General features: G+C 41.9%; 3 protein-coding genes across 3 annotated transcripts; all 3 read left to right on the top strand.

Moving 5' to 3' along the window:
* The first annotated feature begins 424 nt into the window (after positions 1-424).
* On the top strand, positions 425-4,117 carry tmem128 (transmembrane protein 128). The gene is made up of 5 exons (XM_012840545.3): positions 425-594; positions 2,034-2,166; positions 2,682-2,843; positions 3,175-3,283; positions 3,916-4,117. The coding sequence occupies exons 1-4, from the start codon at positions 489-491 to the stop codon at positions 3,272-3,274; spliced, it is 501 nt and encodes a 166-aa protein (XP_012695999.1). The 5' UTR covers positions 425-488; the 3' UTR covers positions 3,275-3,283; positions 3,916-4,117.
* Positions 4,118-7,064: 2,947 nt separating this feature from the next.
* On the top strand, positions 7,065-14,313 carry otop1 (otopetrin 1). The gene is made up of 6 exons (XM_012840644.3): positions 7,065-7,662; positions 8,001-8,137; positions 8,507-8,565; positions 8,857-8,987; positions 10,157-11,085; positions 11,521-14,313. The coding sequence occupies exons 1-6, from the start codon at positions 7,065-7,067 to the stop codon at positions 11,689-11,691; spliced, it is 2,025 nt and encodes a 674-aa protein (XP_012696098.2). The 3' UTR covers positions 11,692-14,313.
* Positions 14,314-14,822: 509 nt separating this feature from the next.
* Positions 14,823-17,446, top strand: drd5a (dopamine receptor D5a). Its single transcript, XM_012840655.3, has one exon. The coding sequence runs from the start codon at positions 15,521-15,523 to the stop codon at positions 16,898-16,900; it is 1,380 nt and encodes a 459-aa protein (XP_012696109.1). The 5' UTR covers positions 14,823-15,520; the 3' UTR covers positions 16,901-17,446.
* The last annotated feature ends 5,501 nt before the right edge of the window (positions 17,447-22,947 follow it).

Consider the following 22,947-nt stretch of genomic DNA (forward strand, 5'->3'; position numbering starts at 1 on the left):
TTTTCATAAACTGCCTCGGGCTAGCAGTGTTAGGGTGCCTCTCAAAGATGGAGGGCCAGCTAATAATGCTGGTGCTAGCCTGATTTGAAACAAAGCCTCTGTGCTCCTCCATCCCCTCCCTCTTCCAGCTCAGTGCAGATCATCACCTGCATTCCTTTTTTGCACTCAGATTATGAAAGCCCAGTCTGAGAGTTTGAGCTTCTGTAAGAATTGAATTATTTCTGACAATACATAACGCATCTCTGATGAAATCTATCTATCTATCAATTTATTTAGTTATATATTAGTTTGTTTGTTTGTCTTAATACCTTAAGAATATTGAAAAATAAAAAGATACGAAACCTTAAAACTGCTGGAATAATGTCTAAGTATGTAACAATTTTCATGTTTGGTATGCCCAATTTAAATATCGCTAGTAGTCCTTTAAAAATACGTCATCAATTAGTTCCCGGAAGGAAGAAAACTGCACACACCAAACCGACCAAGTCATGACAGACTTTCTTGCAGAAAATGAACTATTTACGCTTAGAAATCGATTTAAAAGAGATGCAGAGCTGCTTCTTCAAGGGATTTCTGATGATGGAGAAGAAAAGAGTAAGTCTTGTTACTTTTGCTCATGCCTTAGCCAAGGAAATGTAACTTACGCTGTAAAATTAGATCTGTCCATGACCAAAATCTGTTAGTTATCGCTAGGTTGCTATCTAAATTAAACCTGCACCCACTTAAACTAAACTGCTGTCTAAACTAGACCTGTACCCACCCACCGAGATCAAGCGTTGGATATGAAGTTTGATTACAAGAAACCAGTAATTCAATCGAAAATAACTGTAGAACCAAATGACGTCTGCAACTTGTAGCTAAGTCATATCAGTCCAAGTTTAACGTTAGCTTGCATAGATAGGCTATGATAGGTAGCTAGTCATTAAAGGGCATTACATCAGCCAACATGCTAAAATCAGCTGGGCAAGACATTCAGCCCTCATAAGAGTATAATATTCGAGTTGTCCGCAATCTACAGTTAGTTGCCATCAAGGGACATTAATTCATGACAGACATGTTTTGTCAGAATACAGTTTCAATCAGTGCCATGGTACCCTTAACACCAGCTGCATTGTTTGGGATGACCAACTGCGGTTGCTACTGTGGCCAGACTTTTCTTCTTTCCTTCTGCCAGCTGGGCATCGCGTCAGTGGCACCTCCTCTTGGTTGAGAATCGTTTGTATTGTACAAGTATTAGATTAGGCTACTATGTTGAATAGAGATATTGAAAAGGTCAGGTGTAGTTTATACTGTAAAAAAAATCATCGCATCACAAAATACCTAAGACATTTTATTGTGTTGTTAATAATTCTGCTGCCCCAACATCACCAAAACATGGTGCATGGTTCAGAATATTCACATCAAGAACTCACATGGAGAAGCCTCCTACTCCATTTCCATGTTTACGATGCTCTACTATGCCTACTTGATACACTGACAGCCTGCTCATCTAAAATTAGTATAATGTAGTGTAGTAAGAGTCAGGCTTTCTTATGGCGTTTTTGCTGTTGAACATGGGTACATGCTTAGACACTGATACAGAATGGCAGGCGGGAAGGTATGTTGTTACGCAGCCATAACACACAGGGCAATGGTGGACAAGGCGCTAATACACACAGAAAAGTAGGCCTAGACTGGGGGCATTACACATAACAAGCTGGCTCATAATCCCAAACAGAAAATACACACTAACATGAACGTAAAGGGGAGCACGAGTACATTTTAAATGCAGACAATAATCACAGAATAAGCATCAGCATAGAACACACACAGAATCATGGGAACTACACACAACCAGGAAGTGTGCAACCCCACTTGCACACTACAGTACTTTTGGCTTGTGCAATATAATTCATTGCTCGTGGTGCATGCTGTCCACAAATGTTCAGGATAGGGCTGTGTTGTAATTCGGTTACAGGTTGTTGCTCTTGTTGACCTTTTAGAGATGTGTACGTATTACTTGTTTGATCATAAAACTCCATTGTTTTGTTTAGGTAAAGAAGATAAAGATGTCAAACCACTCCCACGCTTTAACAGTCACTCCATCTTCTGGATCCTAGCCTCCATAGGGTTGACCTACTATGTGGATTTCTTTTCCGTCATCATGGAAAACACAGATATTAAGAGGTAATTGCCTCTGGGAAACATGATTTGTTTGATTAAAGGTCAAGACGTAGTTTACAACTGTTGGTCATGATACTAACAAAAAGGCTATTTTTGTATTTCCTGTGTTGTGACTACGTATTTGTCATACGTCAGATCTGAGTCATTGATAATCAATTGTAGTGGTGAAATTATGCTTTGAGATTGAATGACACAGTCCAGGCTTAATTTCTTGTGCAGTAGTATGCAATGTAGAGGTTTTCCTCTCTGCAAATGCAAACCTTTTTTTTTTTTCTTGTATATAAGAACTAAAGTCATATATATGATTTTAAGCGACTTCCAATATGCTCAAAGATTCTTCCTGTTGAAAGGGAGTTTTTCTTGCCATCATCACCTATGTGCTTGCTGTGGGGGGTTTCGGCCTTTGGTTCTGTGAAGGACTTTGAGACAATGTCCCTTCCTAATGACACTACACAAAAATAAAATGGGATTGAATTTGCCTGGATGTTTCCCTGACCTCTTCCTTCTTTTCTCCACAGCTGGTGGTTTAATGTTGGGTTAGTGCTGCTGGGGTTATGCATATCTCTCGCAGCCTTCTGCATTGTTTACCTGGAGTGGTGTAAAGGCATCCAACATTATGACCAGGAGTACCCTGCTATTCCTCCTGTAACTACTGCGGCCTTCATCGCAGCCTCTTGCAGGTCAGAAACTTCCCAGAGACACTGTAAAAGACAGACACGGAGAAGCTGTAAAAGACAGAGAAAGATATAAAGGACATTCAGAGTCCCAGCAACGCTTTGTTTCATGCCATATATATTTGAATAACAGTTCTGCTTATGTTTGTTATATACTTCTTTTTTCATGCCACAACATGGCTCAGATATATGACTAAAATTGAATTCTAAGACACATCAGTCTGCTGCTGATGAAGCCTGCTTTATTGGTATTGCTTTGAGGAAACAATTGGTGAACAGTACATTGTAGGCTATGTAAAGCTTAACATTTCATACTTTCATTCTTCTGTTTGTTTAGCTTCAACATAGCACTTTGGCCAGTGTGGTCCTTTTTCACTCCTGTGATCCTCTTCACTCAGTTCATGGGAGTTGTGATGTTCATCTCACTTTTAGGATGACGTGACAAGGTATGACCACTGGAGACTTTTTTTTACAGCACATGTTAACACTAAATTATAATAGCTACTACTTCAGCTGATAAATGAATTGGTATATTTCAGTTATACGTAGGTATCTTTTTAGAAAGCTGAATTTGAATTGTCTTTAATAGATAGCTGATTTTACTTTGACAGTGACAAAGGTAGTAGTTTTAGTTATTCCAACTCTGTACATAAGTGAGATAAACCAGGGGCTGATTAATGCTCTTACATCTATAAGTCTTACATATGTAAGTAAGCCCTTGTTGTGTCCTGATCAACATCACTCATCCGCTATATGCTAGTTTTGGTAATTTACATTACATTAAGTCATTTAGCAGATGCTTTTATCCAAAGCGACATACAAAGGAGAGAACAATCAAGCTACGAACAATAGAGACCTAGTGTAACAATACATAAATACTAAGTGAGAGTTAAGTACTAGTTAGAGGAGATGGCATTAAAGGAAGGATAAGGAGAGGAAGAGTAAGGAAGAGGGACATTTATACACAGTAGGCTATATGCTGTCCAGTAGTGTTGTAAACGTGGTCTAAACATGTACCAGCACAACATGCTTACAGAAAATAATTCATTTTTTTCCCATTTCCTTTGTCATCTTACAGATACCCAGGATGTTCGGGCATTGTCGCCACCACTTACAAGTACACATCAGATTTAACTTTTCAGCAAACGCTTAGCTTTTATAACTGTTCTATTAATGTCATTATTTCTTTTGCCATAATGGTAAATGGAGCTTTTGGGAAGTGTCATCCACAAATGGAAATGTTTATAACTAAACCAGTAAAATGGAATTGTTTTCTTAAATATTTTGTGAGTCATGTGTCCATACATAAGTAATGTTGCTGGTTTTGAAAACTCAACTTGACACGATCATGTGTTGATCAGATACCTTTGTTATGGTGCACACGCTGTTATGAGCGTTCCTCTATTAGTAGGTCTTATGTAGTATTTTGCAGGGTGCGTGTGTGTGTGTGTGTGTGTGTGTGTGTGTGTGTGTGTGTGTGTGTGTGTGTGTGTGTGTGTGTGTGTGGGTTAGAGATTTGGAGGATTGTGAAGTTCAGTCAAACTTAAGGTGTGGTCCCCTTGAGTAACACATGTCACATGCCTGGTGTGTTGAGCAGAACTCAAGAGCAAACAACAGCAGGAGGAGCCAATAGGAAGGGGCAATCAGATCAGATACCTGCAGGAAGTCGCAATCATCATCTCAACAGCCTTTAAGATAATTGCCCTACATGTTCAAAAACGCCTGGTTGGGGTTTCATGTTCAGAGTGAATCAATTAGCAGAGAATGGACTCCTGACTGGCTACAGTCAATTGTGTTGACTTTCTGATAGAGAGAGGATGTTTAACACCAGATTGATTCAACAGTGGGTTTGCTCACTGATTCTATTTTCTACAAGTTAGATGATATCCCAGTGAAAGAAAAAAAAAAGAAAAACTTCACAAGGAAAACTGCCTATAATCCATACTCAGGGAACAACACCACAAGAGGGTTTATAAGAGATGCCACAGCGTTTCTGTTTTGTGAGTGAAACGGTGTTGGGGTTAGTGCCTGGGGTCTTTCTCAAGGAGGTAAAGAAAAGATAATCAGTTCATCATCCATACAGTGAATGCATTGTTTGATTTAAAGTTGTGTGTTTCCTCCCTCAAATGTACCATTCAAGCACACGAACAAGCAAATACATTTAATAGACATCTGAATCTATAGAGCAGTCTCTTGAAATTCTTGACAACTGGATCGCGTTTCATCATGATTTTCCACATGCTAGCGTTCAGTACTCAAAAGTGTTTAGTTTTCAGTACTCAGGGTGTTTAGTGTTCAGAGCTGCACACGTTTTATACTCTTAAGATGACTCTCAGCGGAGTTAGGCTGCTGATGTGTTTCAAAGATGAGTCGTAGGTCCACAGTGTTGCCCAGGTTTATATAAAGAGCCATTGTGGGTTTGACAGAATAGAAGTGAAACTTGATTCCACCCCTTTCTTCCCCCAAGATCTTGGAAAGAAAAGTCTTGGCAATGAAAATAAAGGGATTATTTCAAAGTGTGTGTTTTAGGTGACAGCGATCAGTCTTATCATAACGCTTTTGAAATGGTTTGATAAGTTCCATTAACTCATCTGTCTAAATTAAAATAGGTGTTAGTTGTGGGAGAGCATGGCAGTGAAGTTGCGTATCAAATACCAGTTCTTCTTGGTCTAGTGTTTCTGGGAACTGCTGAACTGTTCACTCGGAGGTCCTTGTTTTCCTGGAATGTACCAATAAGGTAACTGTTTAAATTACAATGCACCCAAAGGGTGACCTAGAATGGCACATTGTCATTTTGAATTATTTAAAACAAAATCTTGTGCACATGGAAGAAATGTTTTTCAGACCCCACCCCCAAAAACAAAAGCCAAATAAGTAAACATGTTATGATCCCTTCAATCTTGATACCAGTATATACAGTTGGAAATGATGGTGACCAATGGCACGGATATCAATATTTTTGGAAAACTTTAAATAATAAATATTGTGTTAATTAAAGCCCACTGTAATACCCTAAAAAATGGCCTCCCAGTCAAACGTTAGGTTCAGGGGAGTCTTAGAATCGTCTGCCGCTATAGTGTGCCCATAAAGTGCATCCATTGCATTGTGTTGGCTGATGAAAAGAACAGCAACCGAAAGGCGTGCCTGTTGTAAGACACTTTTTTTCAAGGTAAGACGGAGCGACGGTGATCAAACATATTTCCAAAGAACACAATAGGTAATTTCTAAATCTTTAGGAGGGTAGTGAAGTTAAGACCTTATTCTCGTTGAAAACTTGAGGACCACGGGCAACAGCTGGGAAAGGTTCTTCAAATTTCGAAGACCCGGGGGAGGTCTGCACAAGAATTGTAAGAGAGACAATGGTTCTGTGGTGTAAAATATAAATAAAACATGAGGGACACCAAATGGACTCACTTAACATATCAACATATCTTCTTGAACTATGTTATCTGGTAGGCTAAAGGTAAAAGGATGACCGTTTTGTCGGACATAAGTAAAACTTAATGTGTATTTGACTTTTGTTGTCTCACTGACGATTTTAATTAGGTTTGAGTCATTGTAGAGTTGAGTGGCGAAATCTGAGTCGGCCCTCTTTCAGTATCGTTCTTGGAAAAGCTCTTGGCCGTAGAAGTAAATTGATTATTTAAAACCTTCACGAGTGGTGATAATCTTATCACAGCTCTCAAATGGAGTCGATACATTCTACTAACTCATCAGTTTAACTCAGGATGCATGAAAAAGGGCACGTGAGTAAAGCCACACGAAGCCTATATCAGATAACCTTTCTAATTGACCAGAAGTTCCATAAACTGCTCACCTGTCTAAACCATTCACTCGGAGGGTCTACCAGCTGTGAAATGCACCACGCTGACTGCTTAAACTCCGTTTCACACAGCAAGTGACACGGAATAGGCCAACGGAGCAATACTGGGCACCTGGTAGGAAGCAAGTCCTTTCGGCAAGTTTTCTTTTTTTAAACATAGTGTAATCTTGGGCATCTTGATATAATCAGCTGATAGTCTTAAACTCGACTAATCGTCTGTCTGTTAATCACACAGATTTTTTTCCGACATAAGTAGAAATTCACCGCGCAGTTACCATACACTTGGAATCCGGGACTGATGAAGACAGCTCCAGACATACCACCACTGAAAAACAAATTCCCGCAGGACGAAAAGTTGAAAAGAATAGAAAAGGAAAAGCGAAATACCTGTTTGCTACACTAATATGCAGGAGAGTATAGCTTATTCAGGGGTGTCCAGAAGTGTAGACTATGCTGCGGGAGATTCCCGGAAGTTCCGGGAGAGGTGGGATGTTTGGCATGTTGCCCCTCTCCATGCAGTTCATGTCGATTGCGACAGGTTACGCAGCCGGCCCTCTCCAAATGCACTTAAAGCGCTCCGTGTTGACACGTCTCTTTCTAAGGATTTTGGTCCTATAGATCTTGGTGCCATGGTGGAACACGGCGGACTGGATATTATGTGCTTAAACAAGTACTGCAACAGCTCATCCTCGTCTTCCAAGTCAGACAGGGAGAAGACATTTTTTAAAAAGTTGAAAGTCAGTCTCACTGAAAATTACCCCCAGAAAAACGCAGAGGTCCTGAGTGCTCAGTACGGTACTCATCTGCTGCTGATTGGGGCGTCGTTAATGCTTGCCCTCGCTAACCGTGGGCCATTCGTTAAAGAGGAGCACCTGCTGTCTTTCATCACCACCCTCATGATTTTGCAGCTTTTATGGATGCTCTGGTACATTGTGCGCAAGGACAGGCAGAGGAGTCTGGTATCAGAGAAAGATGCACATGCTGGAACCAGTTGGATAAGAGGTAACTTGGATGTTTTCCTCTTTTTCTTTATCCCTTTTGTTTTAGAAAACTAAGTGCATCTTTAGTTGATTCGATTGAGATTTCGTTGAGATGTGTGCATGAATAACAAGAAGATAGAAAGCACTGTGTACTTGAACACTGCCGACACATTTTCACACAACCAATTTTTTTTTTTTACATAAACAGAAATGTTTTCCGTTATGGTTTTGGTGGAGAGAACGAATCGGTCTCACACTTTATTTAGACTTGCTTGTTTCATAAAATACTTAAGTTGAAAAAAGTTGTATTTCACTTTGTCAGTCTAATACTTCATTGATTTAGTTGTGATCGTTATGTAGGTGGATTGACACTACTTGCTCTGCTGTCATTGATTATGGATGCTTTCCGCATCGGCTACTTTGTGGGATATCAATCGTGCGTATCCGCTGTGATCGTCGTATATCCCATCATCCACGCAGTCCACACAATATCTCAGGTGGGTGAATGCATAATGCTTTATTGCTAAAACAGCACAGGGGAATAAAAGCTTATGTCTGTCTGTCTGTCTGTCTGTCATTTCATATCAAAGCAGCTCAGGTGTCTCTCAGATCCTTGAGAGGGGTGGTCTCTTTCCCGCATAAAGCGGCTTTGTTTGCCAGCCAACATAAGGAGTTTGAACTATTCTGTCATAGTAGCTCTACATGTCGCTTTGAAACCTGGCAATAGTTGTCTGCAAGCGTTTGGTTCGTTTGTTATTTTATACCTGCTTTGCATGCTATAACATAAAGACCAAGTGAGAAATAACTTCTGGTCGTGAAGATGTCTGACATTTTACCCTTAGTCACCTGTTTTTTTTTCAAAATAGGTGCATTTTCTGTGGTTTCACATCAAGGATGTCATCAACAGATACAAGACATTTGAAAGGTACTAAAACAAGTCCATACACAGCTTTTACCTGCACCTGTGAATCTGAATTTTAACTCAGTCCACACTAATTAATAATGTATTATTCTAGTTATTTACTGTTTTAGTCATTTATTCTATTTATTCTCCAAACTGGAATGAAGAAAAGATAAATCATGAAAGCCGTTCAAATGGTCATTTAAGTACATTTTCCTTTTTTAGCACTTCCTTCACACAGTAGTGTCCATCCACATTATCTCTGTATTTAAAGTTGGCCTGCTTGAAAATCGCACCTGCTTTGTTTACTATCAGATTTGGCGTGATTCACGCCGTCTTCACCAACCTGCTGCTGTGGTGCAATGGAGTGATGTCAGAGGCTGAGCACTTCATGAACAATCACAAGAGAAGACTCTCGTCCCTGGGCTTCGACAACCACTCCATAGGTGTGTGTCTGTCTGTGTGTGTTTGTGTGTGTTTGTGTGTGTTTGTGTGTGTATGTGTGTGTCTGCGTGTGTGTGGGACGGTTGCACTTGAGTGGCAGGTTACTGCACAAGGAAGTGGACAATAGCTCACTTGAGGGCTTGCTCCCCACGATGAAAGAGAGGTGTGGGGAGGGGGTAGGGTGGAGAGAGAGAGGTAATCCGGCAGGTCTTGTTTGTGTCCGACGCCTCTCTCTTGGGTTTCAGGCGACACACACGGTCGCCCGTCTCTTTCTCCTCCCCACTCGACCTCAGACGACTTTGCTCTGCTCCCCGGAGCTCCCATGGGCGCTGCAATTACAGTAACTGATACACCGTGAGCCCGATGGTTCCCTCATATCCGGACGGCGGTGGGCCTGACTGCCTTTACCGTTGTTCTTTTTTTCTCCCTCCCTCCCTCTTTCTCTCTTTCCTTTCCTTCTTCTTAATTAAAATGAGAGGTATTGGTAGGCTGTGGAGGTGGAAGGTCTGGGACAGAGGGAGGGGTTGGGGGAGGGAGTCTTAGGGCTTGACTTCGGCCTCTAGGTGGCAGCATTTCGTTCCAGTAGGTTGTTATCAGTAGGTGCAGATGTTTTGTTCTTTAATTGAGTGGATTGAAATATGCATTTGCCCATATATTACATTCTCACAATCTAAATGCAGTGAGCATAGTAGGTTTTCAGCCTTCATTATTCATTTACATTACATTCATTGAATATTTATTCCTCAAAGCAAGTCAAATGTACCTGGATTAGACTGGACTTGACAATATGTTTGTTTTGGATGGATGTCTGTGACTGTAAAAAGCATGGACAGCATAGCATCATGCACTTACATTATGAAGAAATGAAGCTGAAATTGGAGCCAGAGTCAAATGCTTTTTGCAGCCAGAGCACACATGGTAAACAAAAAATCAGTCAGGTCCGCCCAGAACCAATCATATTTGGTTAAATCTCCGCAGTTTTTTAGTTCCTTCCTGTGTCTTCCCTTTTGACTGAGCGCACACTGTCCATGCTTTTTACAGTCATTGGTGCACATATAGAAACTATCTATATCAAAACTTAAATTATGTATTACACTGGTATAGAAGTGCACATCTGACCATATGTAATTCTCAGAGGGGTTTGTAACATATTTAATAACTGTATTTGCAGGGGAATTTGAGCCTGACTGCAACTGCACCACGAGTGCCTGCACCATGTTCTCCAGTAGTGTCTACTACCTGTACCCCTTCAATATCGAGTACCACATCTTTGTCTCGGCCATGCTCTTTGTCATGTGGAAGAACATCGGCCGCACCATCGACCTCCAGGCCAACCGCAAGAAGCCCACCACCAGGACCACCGGCCTCATCGTCGGACCCATCCTGGGCCTGGTGGCCCTGGCCAGCACCATCGGCATCCTGGTGGTGTACATCATTCACGTGGAGAAGTCGCCGGAGATGCGCGAGACGGCCATTGTGATGTTCTACTGTTTTGGCATCGTCATGCTGGCGTTCATGTGCGCGGCCGGGGGCACGGGCCTCCTCATCTACCGGGCCGAGGGCCTGCCTATGGACACCTCCAAGAACCCGTCACGGCAGCTGGACGCCGAGGTCCTGTTGGGCTCGTCGGTGGGCTCGTGGCTCATGTCGTGGTGCAGCGTGGTGGCGGTGACGGCCACGCAAAGCAACCCGCAGTACCGCTGGTGCAGCCTGGTGTACTCGCTGCTCGTGGTGCTGGAGAAGTACGTGCAGAACCTCTTCATCGTCGAGTCGCTGTACCGCAAGAGGGCCGAGGCTGGCGAGGTGTGCGAGGAGCACGAGGTGGCCACCGGCGGCACCACAGCCACGCCCGAGATGTTCTCGGTGGCCGCCTCCATGGGGCCGCCGTACGACGGCATCATCAACCGGGCCTACGACAGCCAGGACAAGTGCTGCGGCGCGCTGGAGAGCGAGCAGGTGGAGAACGGACAGGTGTACGGCTGCGCCAGGAAACACACGGAGGTGCCACTGCCCATGGGGCCGGGCCTGGAGGACAAGGGCAAAAAGAAGAGGCAGATCCTCAAGAACATCGCCGTCTTCCTCTTCATGTGCAACATCTCAGTAAGCAGAGGCCCCGAAACACAGAGACAGAGAGAGAGAGAGACAGAGACAGAGAGAGAGACAGAGAGACATAGAGAGAGATAGACAGAGAGAGAGAGACATCGAGAGAGAGACATAGTGAGAGAGACATAGAGAGAGAGACATAGAGAGAGAGAGACAGAGAAAGAGACAGAGAAAGAGACAGACAGACAGACAGACAGACAGACAGACAGACAGACAGACATTCTCTCATTCTCATGTTGTGATATATACAGTGTTATAGCCACCTTTAGTTAAAGATGACTGCATTTAGTACACTTATAGTTGCCATCCTCATTCTAATCTGTTTTTAAATTGTATGTTAGACACACCAAATGAGTTTTAAAAACAAATGAGGTTTAACATCTATTTCTGAATGTGAAGTGACTGCAATCTGTGGCTTCTTCCTCCCTCCAGCTATGGATCCTCCCTGCCTTCGGCTGTCGCCCTCAGTATGACAACGGACTGGAGCAGGAGACCTTTGGTTTCGCCATATGGACCACAGTCCTCAACTTTGCCATTCCCTTGAACCTCTTCTACAGGATGCACTGTGTCGCTTCACTCTTTGAAGTGTTCAGGAAGGTCTGAGGCAAGATATTACAAGATGGTATATTTTACTTATTACGGAGAGGCTCAGTGTATCAAGTTCTCGTGTTACAAATCAGGATGAGCTGTGTTTTAGAAGTCAACATACCTGGTGCTCGGCATCATATAATTCAATTGAATTTTAATTTAAAGATTTGTACTGTTTTGTTAAACCTGCATGTAGAATGCATTCATCTTAATAAGGAGATGAATTCGCTGGACATGAGCCATGTAAGCTCATTGCAATAGAGGGTTGGTATCTTGGACGCTTATCAGAGAGTGTAGAGCCTTAGTTAAACAGTTTCTCATTCATTCTAGTTATGTCAACAGTGGTGTATGGGTCATTACTTGAACTTCATCTGGTACTTTTCCTGAAGTTGCCAAACAACTTCTTTCCATTACAAGCTTTTTACAGAGTGCAAAAGCATATTAAAATGTGTACAGATGATAGAACACAGCGAATACAGTTAAAGATTCAAAGCAGTTGTTTTAGTTCTTTCTTAATGTACAAAATGTATCTAATAATATGGATTACGTTCTCATTTTTAGACTCTCATTTAAGAATTTACCACTTACCAAAAATATACCACTGGCCCTCTGGTCATTTGTTAACATGTGATTTTACCGGTAATTGCATTTCAAGCTTGTGTCTTAGTTTTTACCCCCATAACAAATCACATGCGCCATTTTCCTAAGTAGGCAGCCCAAAGAAGTGTTTTTATATTTATTCGACATCTCCAAAAAGCAGTCCTCTCTAAATTATCACCCAAAAGGCTCTTTGTGCTCAAGAGTGGCCCTTCACTTGGAAACATCTTCTGCTGCCTCTTCTCCCCTCTAATTAAAAAGGTCTTGTGACAAGTGGTTTTGCACACAAACGAATAAGGAGCACCTTGAATTAACAATGTGATAGCAAAGTGTGTTTTCCTCTGGACTTGGTAGCTTGTGCATTGAGGACTCTAGGGAAGTGTAGAATTTGTTAAGTCATCGTTGTGTTTTGAGACATTTTTGGGACAAGAGACTTAATGTGGTTTGTTTCAGTGTGCCGCATCCTACATTCAGACGGTACCTTATGCGCCAGTTATGTGTAGTACTTCTTCTGAGCAATGCACAGTACGGAGCATTGCTGAAGAGGAGTCAGAAAGTTTGCAAATGTTTTTTCCACTGTGCTGTGTTTTTTGTCCAGGACTGACATTTGTCATTAATGAGACTTCTGTAATTATTAAGCAATGGCAATGGCTGCCTTTTGAAGGTTACTAAACTAAAGGTTTTTACCTACACCATTGTTTTTATAGAATTGATTTACCAGACCAACATTATTTACTGGACCATCACAAAGGCCATGGGTCAACCATTTCTTTTAAAGTTCAAACGCTGCCATAGGAATCAGGTTCTCAAGGCCGAACTAGAATGTTCTACTAGAATGTTCTCACTTTCCTTGGCAGAATTTGCACAGCTCAGAAATTCATTTTCAGGAGCTTTGTATGTGCATTAGGTTGCAGATGTTTGACTGTGTGTGAGTGTCTGAAAAGACAAGCGCAGTGTTTATCAGTCAGAAGATATTAGTGAAAAGGGAAAACTGACCAACTAAAAAAACATTTGGGTGCTATTGTGCAGTTTAAACATCACCACAGAACTACCTAGCACTTGCCATGAGTGAATATTTGTCCATGTATCGCAGGTAGTAACCACTGTCAGACACCCTTGAGAAATCTTTGTGTGTGACAATGTAAGCTGTGTTCAGCATACATGACAGATTTTGTGAGCTGATGTTATCTTGAGAATATCATGTGCCTTCTACTTGCCTGTTTGTTCAGGCATTCTAAAATATTTTGTCATCTTGGTTGTGTGCTTGGTTTTCTTGGTTTCTACTTTGTACAAAAACCACATGACCAATAATACAAATAAAAAAATTAAAATTAAAATATGTGTCAATCTTGGAAGAGGAAATGATGGAATATGAAAATGTATATCATGTACCAGCCAAAGAAGACAGTGACAGTGACAGTTTTTCTTCAGATTTTCCTCTGAATTTCATATTAATTAGTGTCTAGTCTTAGAGAACAGTGTTAAGCTGTAATGTTTTTGTAGTCTTGTCTTTCTATGTTTACTGTACAGTAGCACAAATTAAGTCATTAAACGCACAAAACGGGATACGAAAGTTGTTAATTGTACCTGTATTAAATGTCTTTACTTGTATATTATGTTTTTTATTTTCTCTGCTCCTTTACCCTGAATCTACATAGACCAAATATACCGTCCTGTGAGGTTTCTTCCATGGGTTCTGTAAGAATCAGTTGTTGCACCAACTGATCAATATAATGACCACTAGATGGTAATAGAGGCTTTCTTTTTCTTTTCTGAGCCGAAGGGTGTGGGATCGTGAATTGGCTTTCAGCAGATTATTGCACTGTTCGGGTGATCTGAACTTTGAATCCAGTGGAAGGCTTTGATAAACAAATAAATACACCGCCTGATGAACGAATAAACAAATAAATACATCGCCTGAATGACCCTTAGCCAGTAACGTTCCTCAACATGCCTATAGAATTCATCTGTAGCGCAAGTTCAAACTGCGTTTTGACGGCTATCCGACATTTCTAAAGAAAAAAAGAAAACACAAACAAATACACACAAACACCCTGTTGGAGGCAGGACAAGCGCTTCATGAATTAACGTCATGAGATTGTTTATGACCTATATCTGCCTCTACGCCGGATTATACATGAGATTCATCATCCGGTGATGATATATTAACGATGGCGGCACATTTTCGGTTGTCACATCTGACATATCATTGATTTTATGTGAGCGTTCGTGTCACCTTAAATCCATGAGGTTAATTTCCTAAAGGGAAACGCATTTCCGCCTGCGCCTTTACCAACAATTCAGCACCACGGAGAGTTCCCAGTCACACGAGACGCGTCTATGCACGCTGCATTGTTTCGTGTTTGTTTCAATTTTCCTTGAAGGCAATTGAAAAGAGATGCCTATTCGCATCATGTAAAAAAGTACTTTTCAAATAGCTCCTGAGCAATGCTTTGCGGTGCATATAACATGTCACTGTGATAGTCAAATTTGACAATAAAACAAAAAGGGAACAACAGACACATTTTGCAACAGAAGAAGTAGTCATTGTAGTCAATGAAATGTTAAGAATTCTGTGAAAATAACTGTACGCTTTGTTTTCGTAAAAAACATCAACTAAAACTCGTCGATTTGTATTCCAAGCATTCCAGTTGTACGTTCAAACTGGTCTGACGACATTGAGCTGACATGGTCTTTGGGATAAGGAGGACAAATGCATGTTTCTGAAAAGGAGTAGTGGTGACGATGACATGACTGCATGCAAAACGGCGGAGTGTTTCGGTGTAGGTGGAGTGTCTGTTTATGCTAGTGATGGACATAAGTGGGTATTTGTGAGTGTGTGTGTGTGTGTGTGCGGGCGCTCGCACGCGCGCTCGCGTGAAGAACACCCATCCCCCCTTCCCTCAAAGTGCTCAGGAACTCAAAATAGCACAACCCAACAGTTTCAGTGCCGCTGCCTTACTCTGACGAGGGAGGTCAGACGAGACGCGAGGCAACAACATGCGCTCGAGGATGATGAAGCGGCTCCGTTCCTTTGCGCGCGGTTCTGCCTCACCTGGACAGAGGCACTGGAAACTAAGACTTCTGTAATCTACGCATACACATTTTTTTCTGCTAAGTAATACTTTGTCGCTCTTTGCGAGGTAATCATGCACGGAGATGAGGAAGGGAACGTAAGAGAGTCTCACTTTTGTGCGTCTGGACATGGACGTAACGCAGTATTATATCTATTCACCTGACCGGGCTCATGGAGACTCCAGCGAAATACTTTTCATCCGTGCTCGCCTGTAACACCATCCCGTTCCCACTTGGAGTGATCATGTGGAACGTGACCGAACCGGAGGCGACCTTGAACACTAGCAGAGACTTGGTGGTCCGCGCCGTGACAGGTTGCCTGCTCGCCGTGCTCATCCTCATGACGCTGCTCGGGAACATTATGGTGTGCACTGCCGTACTCAGGTTCCGCCACCTGAGAAGTAAAGTGACCAACATTTTCATAGTTTCTCTTGCCGTGTCGGATTTATTCGTGGCTATTCTGGTGATGCCATGGAAAGCAGTGGCCGAGGTGGCAGGGTACTGGCCATTTGGTAGCTTCTGTAACATTTGGGTAGCTTTTGACATCATGTGCTCCACAGCATCCATCCTGAACCTCTGTATTATCAGCGTTGATCGCTACTGGGCAATATCAAGTCCTTTTCGATACGAGAGAAAAATGACCCAAAGAGTGGCCTTTGTGATGATTAGTGTGACATGGACGCTGTCTGTACTCATATCATTCATTCCGGTCCAACTAAACTGGCACAAAGCCAGTGTCGAAATGATCGGCACAAACAATACCACCATAGAAGAGCCAGTCGAGGAGAATTGCGACTCTAGCCTCAACCGAGAATACGCAATTTCGTCATCTCTGATAAGTTTCTACATCCCTGTGGCGATTATGATTGTGACATACACCCGAATATATAGGATTGCCCAAATACAGATAAGGAGGATAGCTTCTCTGGAACGCGCAGCTGAGCACGCAACAAGCTGCAGACAAAATAGGCTCGAGTGCCAACACCACAATACCTTGAAAACGTCAATTAACAGGGAAACCAAAGTTTTGAAAACTCTCTCTGTGATTATGGGTGTTTTCGTCTGTTGCTGGCTACCTTTCTTCATTCTGAACTGCATGGTTCCTTTTTGTGACAAACCACCCACCGATCAGGAAGCTGGACTACCGTGTGTCAGTGAAACGACTTTTGACGTGTTTGTGTGGTTTGGCTGGACCAATTCGACTTTAAACCCCATCATCTACGCGTTCAACGCAGAGTTTCGGAAAGCCTTTGCAACCCTGCTTGGCTGTCGTAACTTTTGCTCCACTACACCGGTTGAAACAGTGAATATAAGTAATGAACTTGTCTCATATAACCAAGACACTTTATTCCACAAAGAGATCGTCAATGCGTACGTGAACATCATCCCAAATGTCGTGGACTGTATTGAGAACGAAGACACCTTTGACCGGATCTCACAGTTTTCTCATAATAACGAAATAGCAAGCGATTCGGTTTGTGATTTAGACGACTGCGAGGCAGATATTTGTCTAGACAGGTTAACACCGTTCACTCCAAATGGTTTACACTGAGGGGTCCTTGGCATTACCAGATGTGTTCAAATGTTTTGTTCTGGTAATATATATTTTGATATGTGATGTTGGTGTTTATGCTTAAAGTGACGTCGTATGTGAAGTGGACACCTGAGACATATGTGTTGCTATTCGTATTTGAAGGTTAAAATTCATTGTGTTTTATATCCGATTGTGTTTTTATATTCGATCCGAGATTGTCAGTTCGGCAAAAGTCAGAATATCGCAAGTTCATACAGTCGAACCAACAATGTGTACAATTATTCCAAGAAGACCACTAATATGATGAAAAGCTAATATATCCTGACATTCATCGCCAACAAATCTGCAAATTGGGAAAGCCTTACGTCACCACCTTTAGACATTTAGTCATTGTTACATTGTATTTTCAAAGACGCCTTATTATCTTTGGGACTGAGTGCAATATATGATTTTGAAGGTAAAGTGTTGTATTTTTCGTGATGTTACACTGAGAAGGTTGCCAAATAGTCAAGTGCCCACCAAAACTCTCTCTCTCTCTCTCTCTCTCTCTCTCTCTCTCTCTCTCTCTCTCTCCCACTCTCTCTCTCTCTCTCTCTGTCTCCCTCTCTGTCTGTCTGTCTCTCCCTTTTTCTGTCTTTCTCTCTCGCTCTCTTTCTCTCTACACTGTCATGTAGCTCAATGTTGCACGATTGTCCTTGGTATATGCAGTGTCCCATACCTCACAGTATCATTCAGACAAGACAGATATTGTTGTCCTATATCTGTCCAATATTGATAAAGCAACAAGTAATACAAACAAAAATGACTTTAATGTGAATGTTATGAATGATAGTCCACAAAGAGAGAAATAAGAGATAAATATGGAGTGAATCATTCACTAGCATCTGACAATTACATCTTCGGTAATAGACAATTGGGGTACTCTGTCTCTCTCTGTCTCTCTCTCTCTCTCTCTTTGTTCCTCTTTGTATATGACTGCAGATTCGTTCAATATTTTCAAACCTTACATAAACTTGCAAAGGCAATCATAGTTCAATGTGATTGCATGGGAGGATTCATCCCACATTATCATTCAACTGGATGTAAATTAGACCTCATAATCTTTCATTCATTTTTGATACTGTACTGATGACACAATATGAATGTATGCTGTCCTTGCAACAGTGACGTGCACCATATTTTTTCTAAATAAAGCTCTTTACACAGACAATCTGTGTTGCTGTGAATAAGCACTGTTTGTATGTATTTATTTAAAGAAATAATAACTTCAACGAGACTGAAGCATCATATAACAGCCTGTATATTTTACATGTAGTTTTGTATTTCTGCATTTTACACCCGATTTACCCTGCAACCAAAGAAACATTTCTTGAAACAGTTCGCAGATAAACTTCTCATCGTCCGCTGAACCTGTGATTGATTTTTTCCCCTGGTTTAAATAAGTGAATGAAATGGTCGACTGGGTTGAATTTGCTTAATAGTCCTTTGCCCCACATTAGAAGCTTAAAAGTGAAACTTTCTCGATGAAAGGGCAGAAGCGTTTGGATGAGTTCTGCAGGGAGATGGAACTGTTGTTTTTGATGTTGTCTCTTGTGCTTGTTTCTTTTTTTTTTCTACCTCCTCCTCCTCCATCTTTGAACAGGAGTGAGAGAAGGCTGGCCTTTGTACTTGGCGATGACAGGATGTTGGTTTGGAAGCAGGTCTGGCTCTAGGGGGTTTTCTCTAGCCATCACCATTTATATGTCAAAACTCTCTCTCTTTCACAGAATCATTCCTTTGTATGTTCTCTTTCCCTCTCTCCCCCTCTCTCTTTTTCACTCTCTTTCTCTGTTGTTTTTTTTAACTTTTTTAGACCAATGAGGGAATAGGCAACTGAAAGGTTTGGGTGGATGCGTCTCTCTCCTCGCTTTGCTGAAAACGAGTCCAGTTGAGATGGCCAGTTCCCTCAAAGTTTTACGATTGTGGCCACTTTGGGCATGAAACTACCTCTAGCCCGTCATCTGTGGGAACACCAGAACCTAAGAGTACTTCTCTAGTTAAGAATTTCTTAAGAGGGCACAGTGGGTCAGAATTACCCATGTATTATGTCAGGTACAAGTTACTAATACAGTCTACAAATTCAACAAGTCTAAAGTGAAGAATATAAGTCTAAAACACCACATTAAAAACATAAAAACACTTAGAGAACATGAACATACCTGGCTGCTTAGAAGTGACTACACACACGGATGTGAGGGAGATCTGAAGACAGATTGCTCCAAGTTCTTTGACTGTCTTACCCTTAAGTACCCATTTTAGTCCTGCATCTGGTCTAATAATTACCCCCATAGATAAGAGGTTTCTCAAGATGAGAATCACACATTAACAACCAAAATGGAGGGAGTTCTCACCCAAATTTGGGGTGGACCCCCTCCAAAGAGAGATACCTTTGCACTCTCACAGAGACCAGAATTATCAGGTCTCTGATATCCATTTTTTATTAATATATACAGCTGTAGAACTGAGACCATTTTCCCACTCAGATTGAGACCATTCAAATAAACCCAAACATGACAAAGAAATCATATTACAATGCAATATTTCACTTTAGCACTCTTACATCCATTTCTCTGGCCCTAGTTTCACCCCGGCATGGAAAAGCACAGAGAGAGAACCAGAGAAAGGTTTGAGATAAGAGTCTCAGCAGGGGGTGGTAAGATCAACAATTGGGACAGTGCATCTCTGGAATGTTTGTTGGGGGAACCATAAACCAACACCTAGGCCCCACCAAATGAGAAGTTACAAGAGGAAGAAAGGCCATCTGTGATTTTCCACTGGCCAGATCCATTTCTGCCTTACACTACCTTTCTCGATCCTTTTTATTTCATCCATTCCCACTTGTGTTGCACAATCAAGGATGTTTCGCATCTGTGAAGCTGACAATTCTCTCCAGCGCTGCATGACTTTCCTCACCCAACATCACCTTGCCCCCTCATTGTTCTGATACTCTCTTCCATCGGCCCCCCTTTCTGTATCTGTCCTTCTCTGACTTAGAATCACTCAATCCTTGTTTTGTCCTCATCCTGTTTAAGCTCTATTGCTTCTCTGACTGGTTGGGCACCCATCTATGTCATTTCGTCCTCAGAGGATTCTATTTTTTCTAATGGCCCCTTCTGTCAAGAGTACAGGGCCCATCACTTACCATCACAGCGTCATTGAGACATGGCCGCTGAAACGTATTGCTCACTGGACCATATGTGTTGAAGGTGAGAATGAAACTTAAGATGATGCAAGTATTTTGAAATGTTTCTCTCAGCACCCAGACATTCTGTTGATCGTAGGATTAGAGAGGACATGGTTGTAGAGGTGTGATTGTTAGCTTAGGAACTTGTAAGGGTCTTGTAGGAACGGACAAATGTTTGATACAAAGAAAATTAAGTAGATGGCAATTCTTGTCTAACTTCCTTCAGGTCAACAAGATTTTCCAGAAATGACTAATGACTTACTAGTTGCAACTTCTAGCCGTCAGTCCACATACAGGGGGCTGTCTGAAAACCTTCAGCCACAAACCAAACTCAACATTAACTTAAAGTTTGAAAAAGCTCTCTAAAGGTGAATTTAAGCAACCCACTCATTCCTGTTCCTCCATAGATGGAGGAGTGCTGTGCGGTTATGCCGTGATGTCCATGTCAACCTGGAATGACCTCTCCCCGTGTTCAGAGTTGTAATACACAGTGGGGGGAGTCCCAGGGTGCAGAAGACAATTACATTTCAGGGTCTGAGCGAAATAGAGAACTTGACCCATCCCACTCACACCAATAGGAGATAATAGATTAGTGGGGTGAAAATATGGGTCAGTCTCAGGTTGCGGTTTCCAAGGCAGGACACAATTACTTGCACGATAAACAAACTATAATGGCTGTAAAACAAAAGCCTCTCTCTATGATTCGGAGGTTCCTTTGTTTTAGGTGTATTGTGTATTACTCCATTACTGTTATTACTGGCCAAATGATGTGGGATTCAATGCAGTATAATAAAAGGGTTGCGCAGAGTGGGGTTGTATCGAACCAGTGCACATGTTGTTTCTTATTGTTTTCTTTTTATAGGCAATGAAGGAAGCTCCATTCTTTCCCAGTACAGTACAACAATTATCTTACAATGCAAAATTTGGTAGCCATCTGCACTGTTGTGGGCAGTCATTTCTCCAACCAGACAACCTAAATAGACCACTACTCAACACACAATGACATGGCGTATGGCCTAACATGAGTCATAGCTGTCAAGTGGAGGTTGCGAAGGGAATGCTAAGCAGTGGAAGCAGAGATGTGTGAGTGATCCTGTGAGTGGTACACAAACTGGCATTTGCTTCCCGTTTTCAACCTTATTTCTGGAATAAAATGTTGAAAGGAGAAAAACATCCACAAATGAATGATGCTCGTAGATGTGAGCTTTGTGTGGTTAATAAGACCATCTAGTGCCAGCTGGTACAGTGTCTGTAGTGATGTGCTGTCTCATGTGCTCGAGCCTAGACAGTGACGTTAAAGGGTAAATAACAACACTGATATCAACACTGTGCTTCTTACGATTGCTCTAGTGTCTGGTAATAATAAGTCATTTAAGTCTGACTTAACAAAACTAAAAAAAGATATGTTTAAACCAAAAGCTTACACTTACTGGAGAGTTTATCAAGAGCACAAGACAATCTTCATCTCTGTCTAAAGCATGACCAGCATCATGTGCATATCGGTTCAAAAGCAATAGAAGAGTTGACAAGTACTGATAGTAGACATACTGTTTACATAGTGTGGGTAAAGTTTTTATTACCGGAAAAAGAAAGGCTAAGAACTTAATCAAAAACTGACGTGTCGACAAAGGTGATGGACTACTGTGACATTCTGTTTTCATATGGATACTTTTCCTCAGCCCTGGTATCAAATCCTTAAAAATATATTAAACAATACTGTTGCAATATAATATTTCAATCAATGCATCCCGAGGCATACAAAAAAGGTTTGAGTGTAGGTCATGTTGCCTATCACCTATCCAGGGCAATTTATGATTTTACTTTGTGTTCGCTGTATTGATGATGTGTCAGTCTTATTTTAGGATGTAATGCACAAGTTATGTAAATTCAGGTGTTTTAGGCAGACAGCTGCTCGTGCACTCCCGACAGAGGAGACCTATTATAACCTTGAGTATGGATACGAGAGAAGTGAACCAAATGCACGCATCCTAATGTAGCTGTCAGATGGCCTTTTCCTGCTTGAACAAGCCTTTTGCTCTGCGATCGAATGAGAGCTCGGATGATGCGCCAATCGTGTGGCAGACTCTTTGTTCTCAGTTGCATTATGCAGGCTGTGTGCTGAGATCGTATGCATATGTGAACGGTTGCTTAGATGGAGGGATGACCCTGGACGTGAGCTGGTTCATATCAGGAGGGGATGACAATGGCTGAGAAATTAGTTTGTTTTCTGAACACTGAGCTAATTATGGAACAACAACCAAATAATGAAGTCTATTATCATGGTGCCCATCTCTCTCTCTCTCTCTCTCTCTCACTGTCTCTGTTTCTTTTTCTCTTCTTATCAAACACACACACACATAGACAGATAGCTTGTGTGTCCTTTTTCCATCCCGCTGATACATGGTACTGCTTGAAACAGGAGACTGGTATCTGGTGTTTGAGTCATAGAGGAGAAGGCAGGAAGAGGGTGTTCACGTCTGACCTACATCCCTCTTGCATACTTAAAATACATACACCTCAAATCTTCCCTTCTCACACACACCCCAAGAGCCTATTCGATCCATTTCACCCACCAGCCAGCCAGCCAGCCAGCCAGCCTGTCCCGTGCACAGAGCTGCACTCCAACAATCACGAGGGGATTCATTCGAATAAATAAGGTCAGAGCCTTAACGCCCTGTATCAAGAGCTGAGTCTGTACCTTTTGTGTACCTGAAGGGCTCTAATCACGGCCACAGGGATGAGGCTCTCCACTGTGATTCAGAGCTTCTCTGTCTGTCTGTCTGTCTGTCTGTCTGGCTGGCTGTCGGCCTCTCTCTCTTTCTCTCTATCTCTCTCTCTCTCT

Source organism: Clupea harengus, chromosome 20, assembly GCF_900700415.2.
Source record: "Clupea harengus chromosome 20, Ch_v2.0.2, whole genome shotgun sequence".
Taxonomy (NCBI): Eukaryota; Metazoa; Chordata; class Actinopteri; order Clupeiformes; family Clupeidae; genus Clupea; species Clupea harengus.

Coding starts and splice junctions, on each gene's coding strand:
- tmem128 (XM_012840545.3), top strand. CDS start 489: ATGACAGACTTTCTTGCAGAAAATGAACTATTTACGCTTAGAAATCGA. Junction 2,167..2,681: donor GAAAACACAGATATTAAGAG/GTAATTGCCTCT, acceptor TTTTCTCCACAG/CTGGTGGTTTAATGTTGGGT. Junction 2,844..3,174: donor TTCATCGCAGCCTCTTGCAG/GTCAGAAACTTC, acceptor CTGTTTGTTTAG/CTTCAACATAGCACTTTGGC.
- otop1 (XM_012840644.3), top strand. CDS start 7,065: ATGCAGGAGAGTATAGCTTATTCAGGGGTGTCCAGAAGTGTAGACTAT. Junction 7,663..8,000: donor TGGAACCAGTTGGATAAGAG/GTAACTTGGATG, acceptor ATCGTTATGTAG/GTGGATTGACACTACTTGCT. Junction 8,988..10,156: donor CTTCGACAACCACTCCATAG/GTGTGTGTCTGT, acceptor CTGTATTTGCAG/GGGAATTTGAGCCTGACTGC.
- drd5a (XM_012840655.3), top strand. CDS start 15,521: ATGGAGACTCCAGCGAAATACTTTTCATCCGTGCTCGCCTGTAACACC.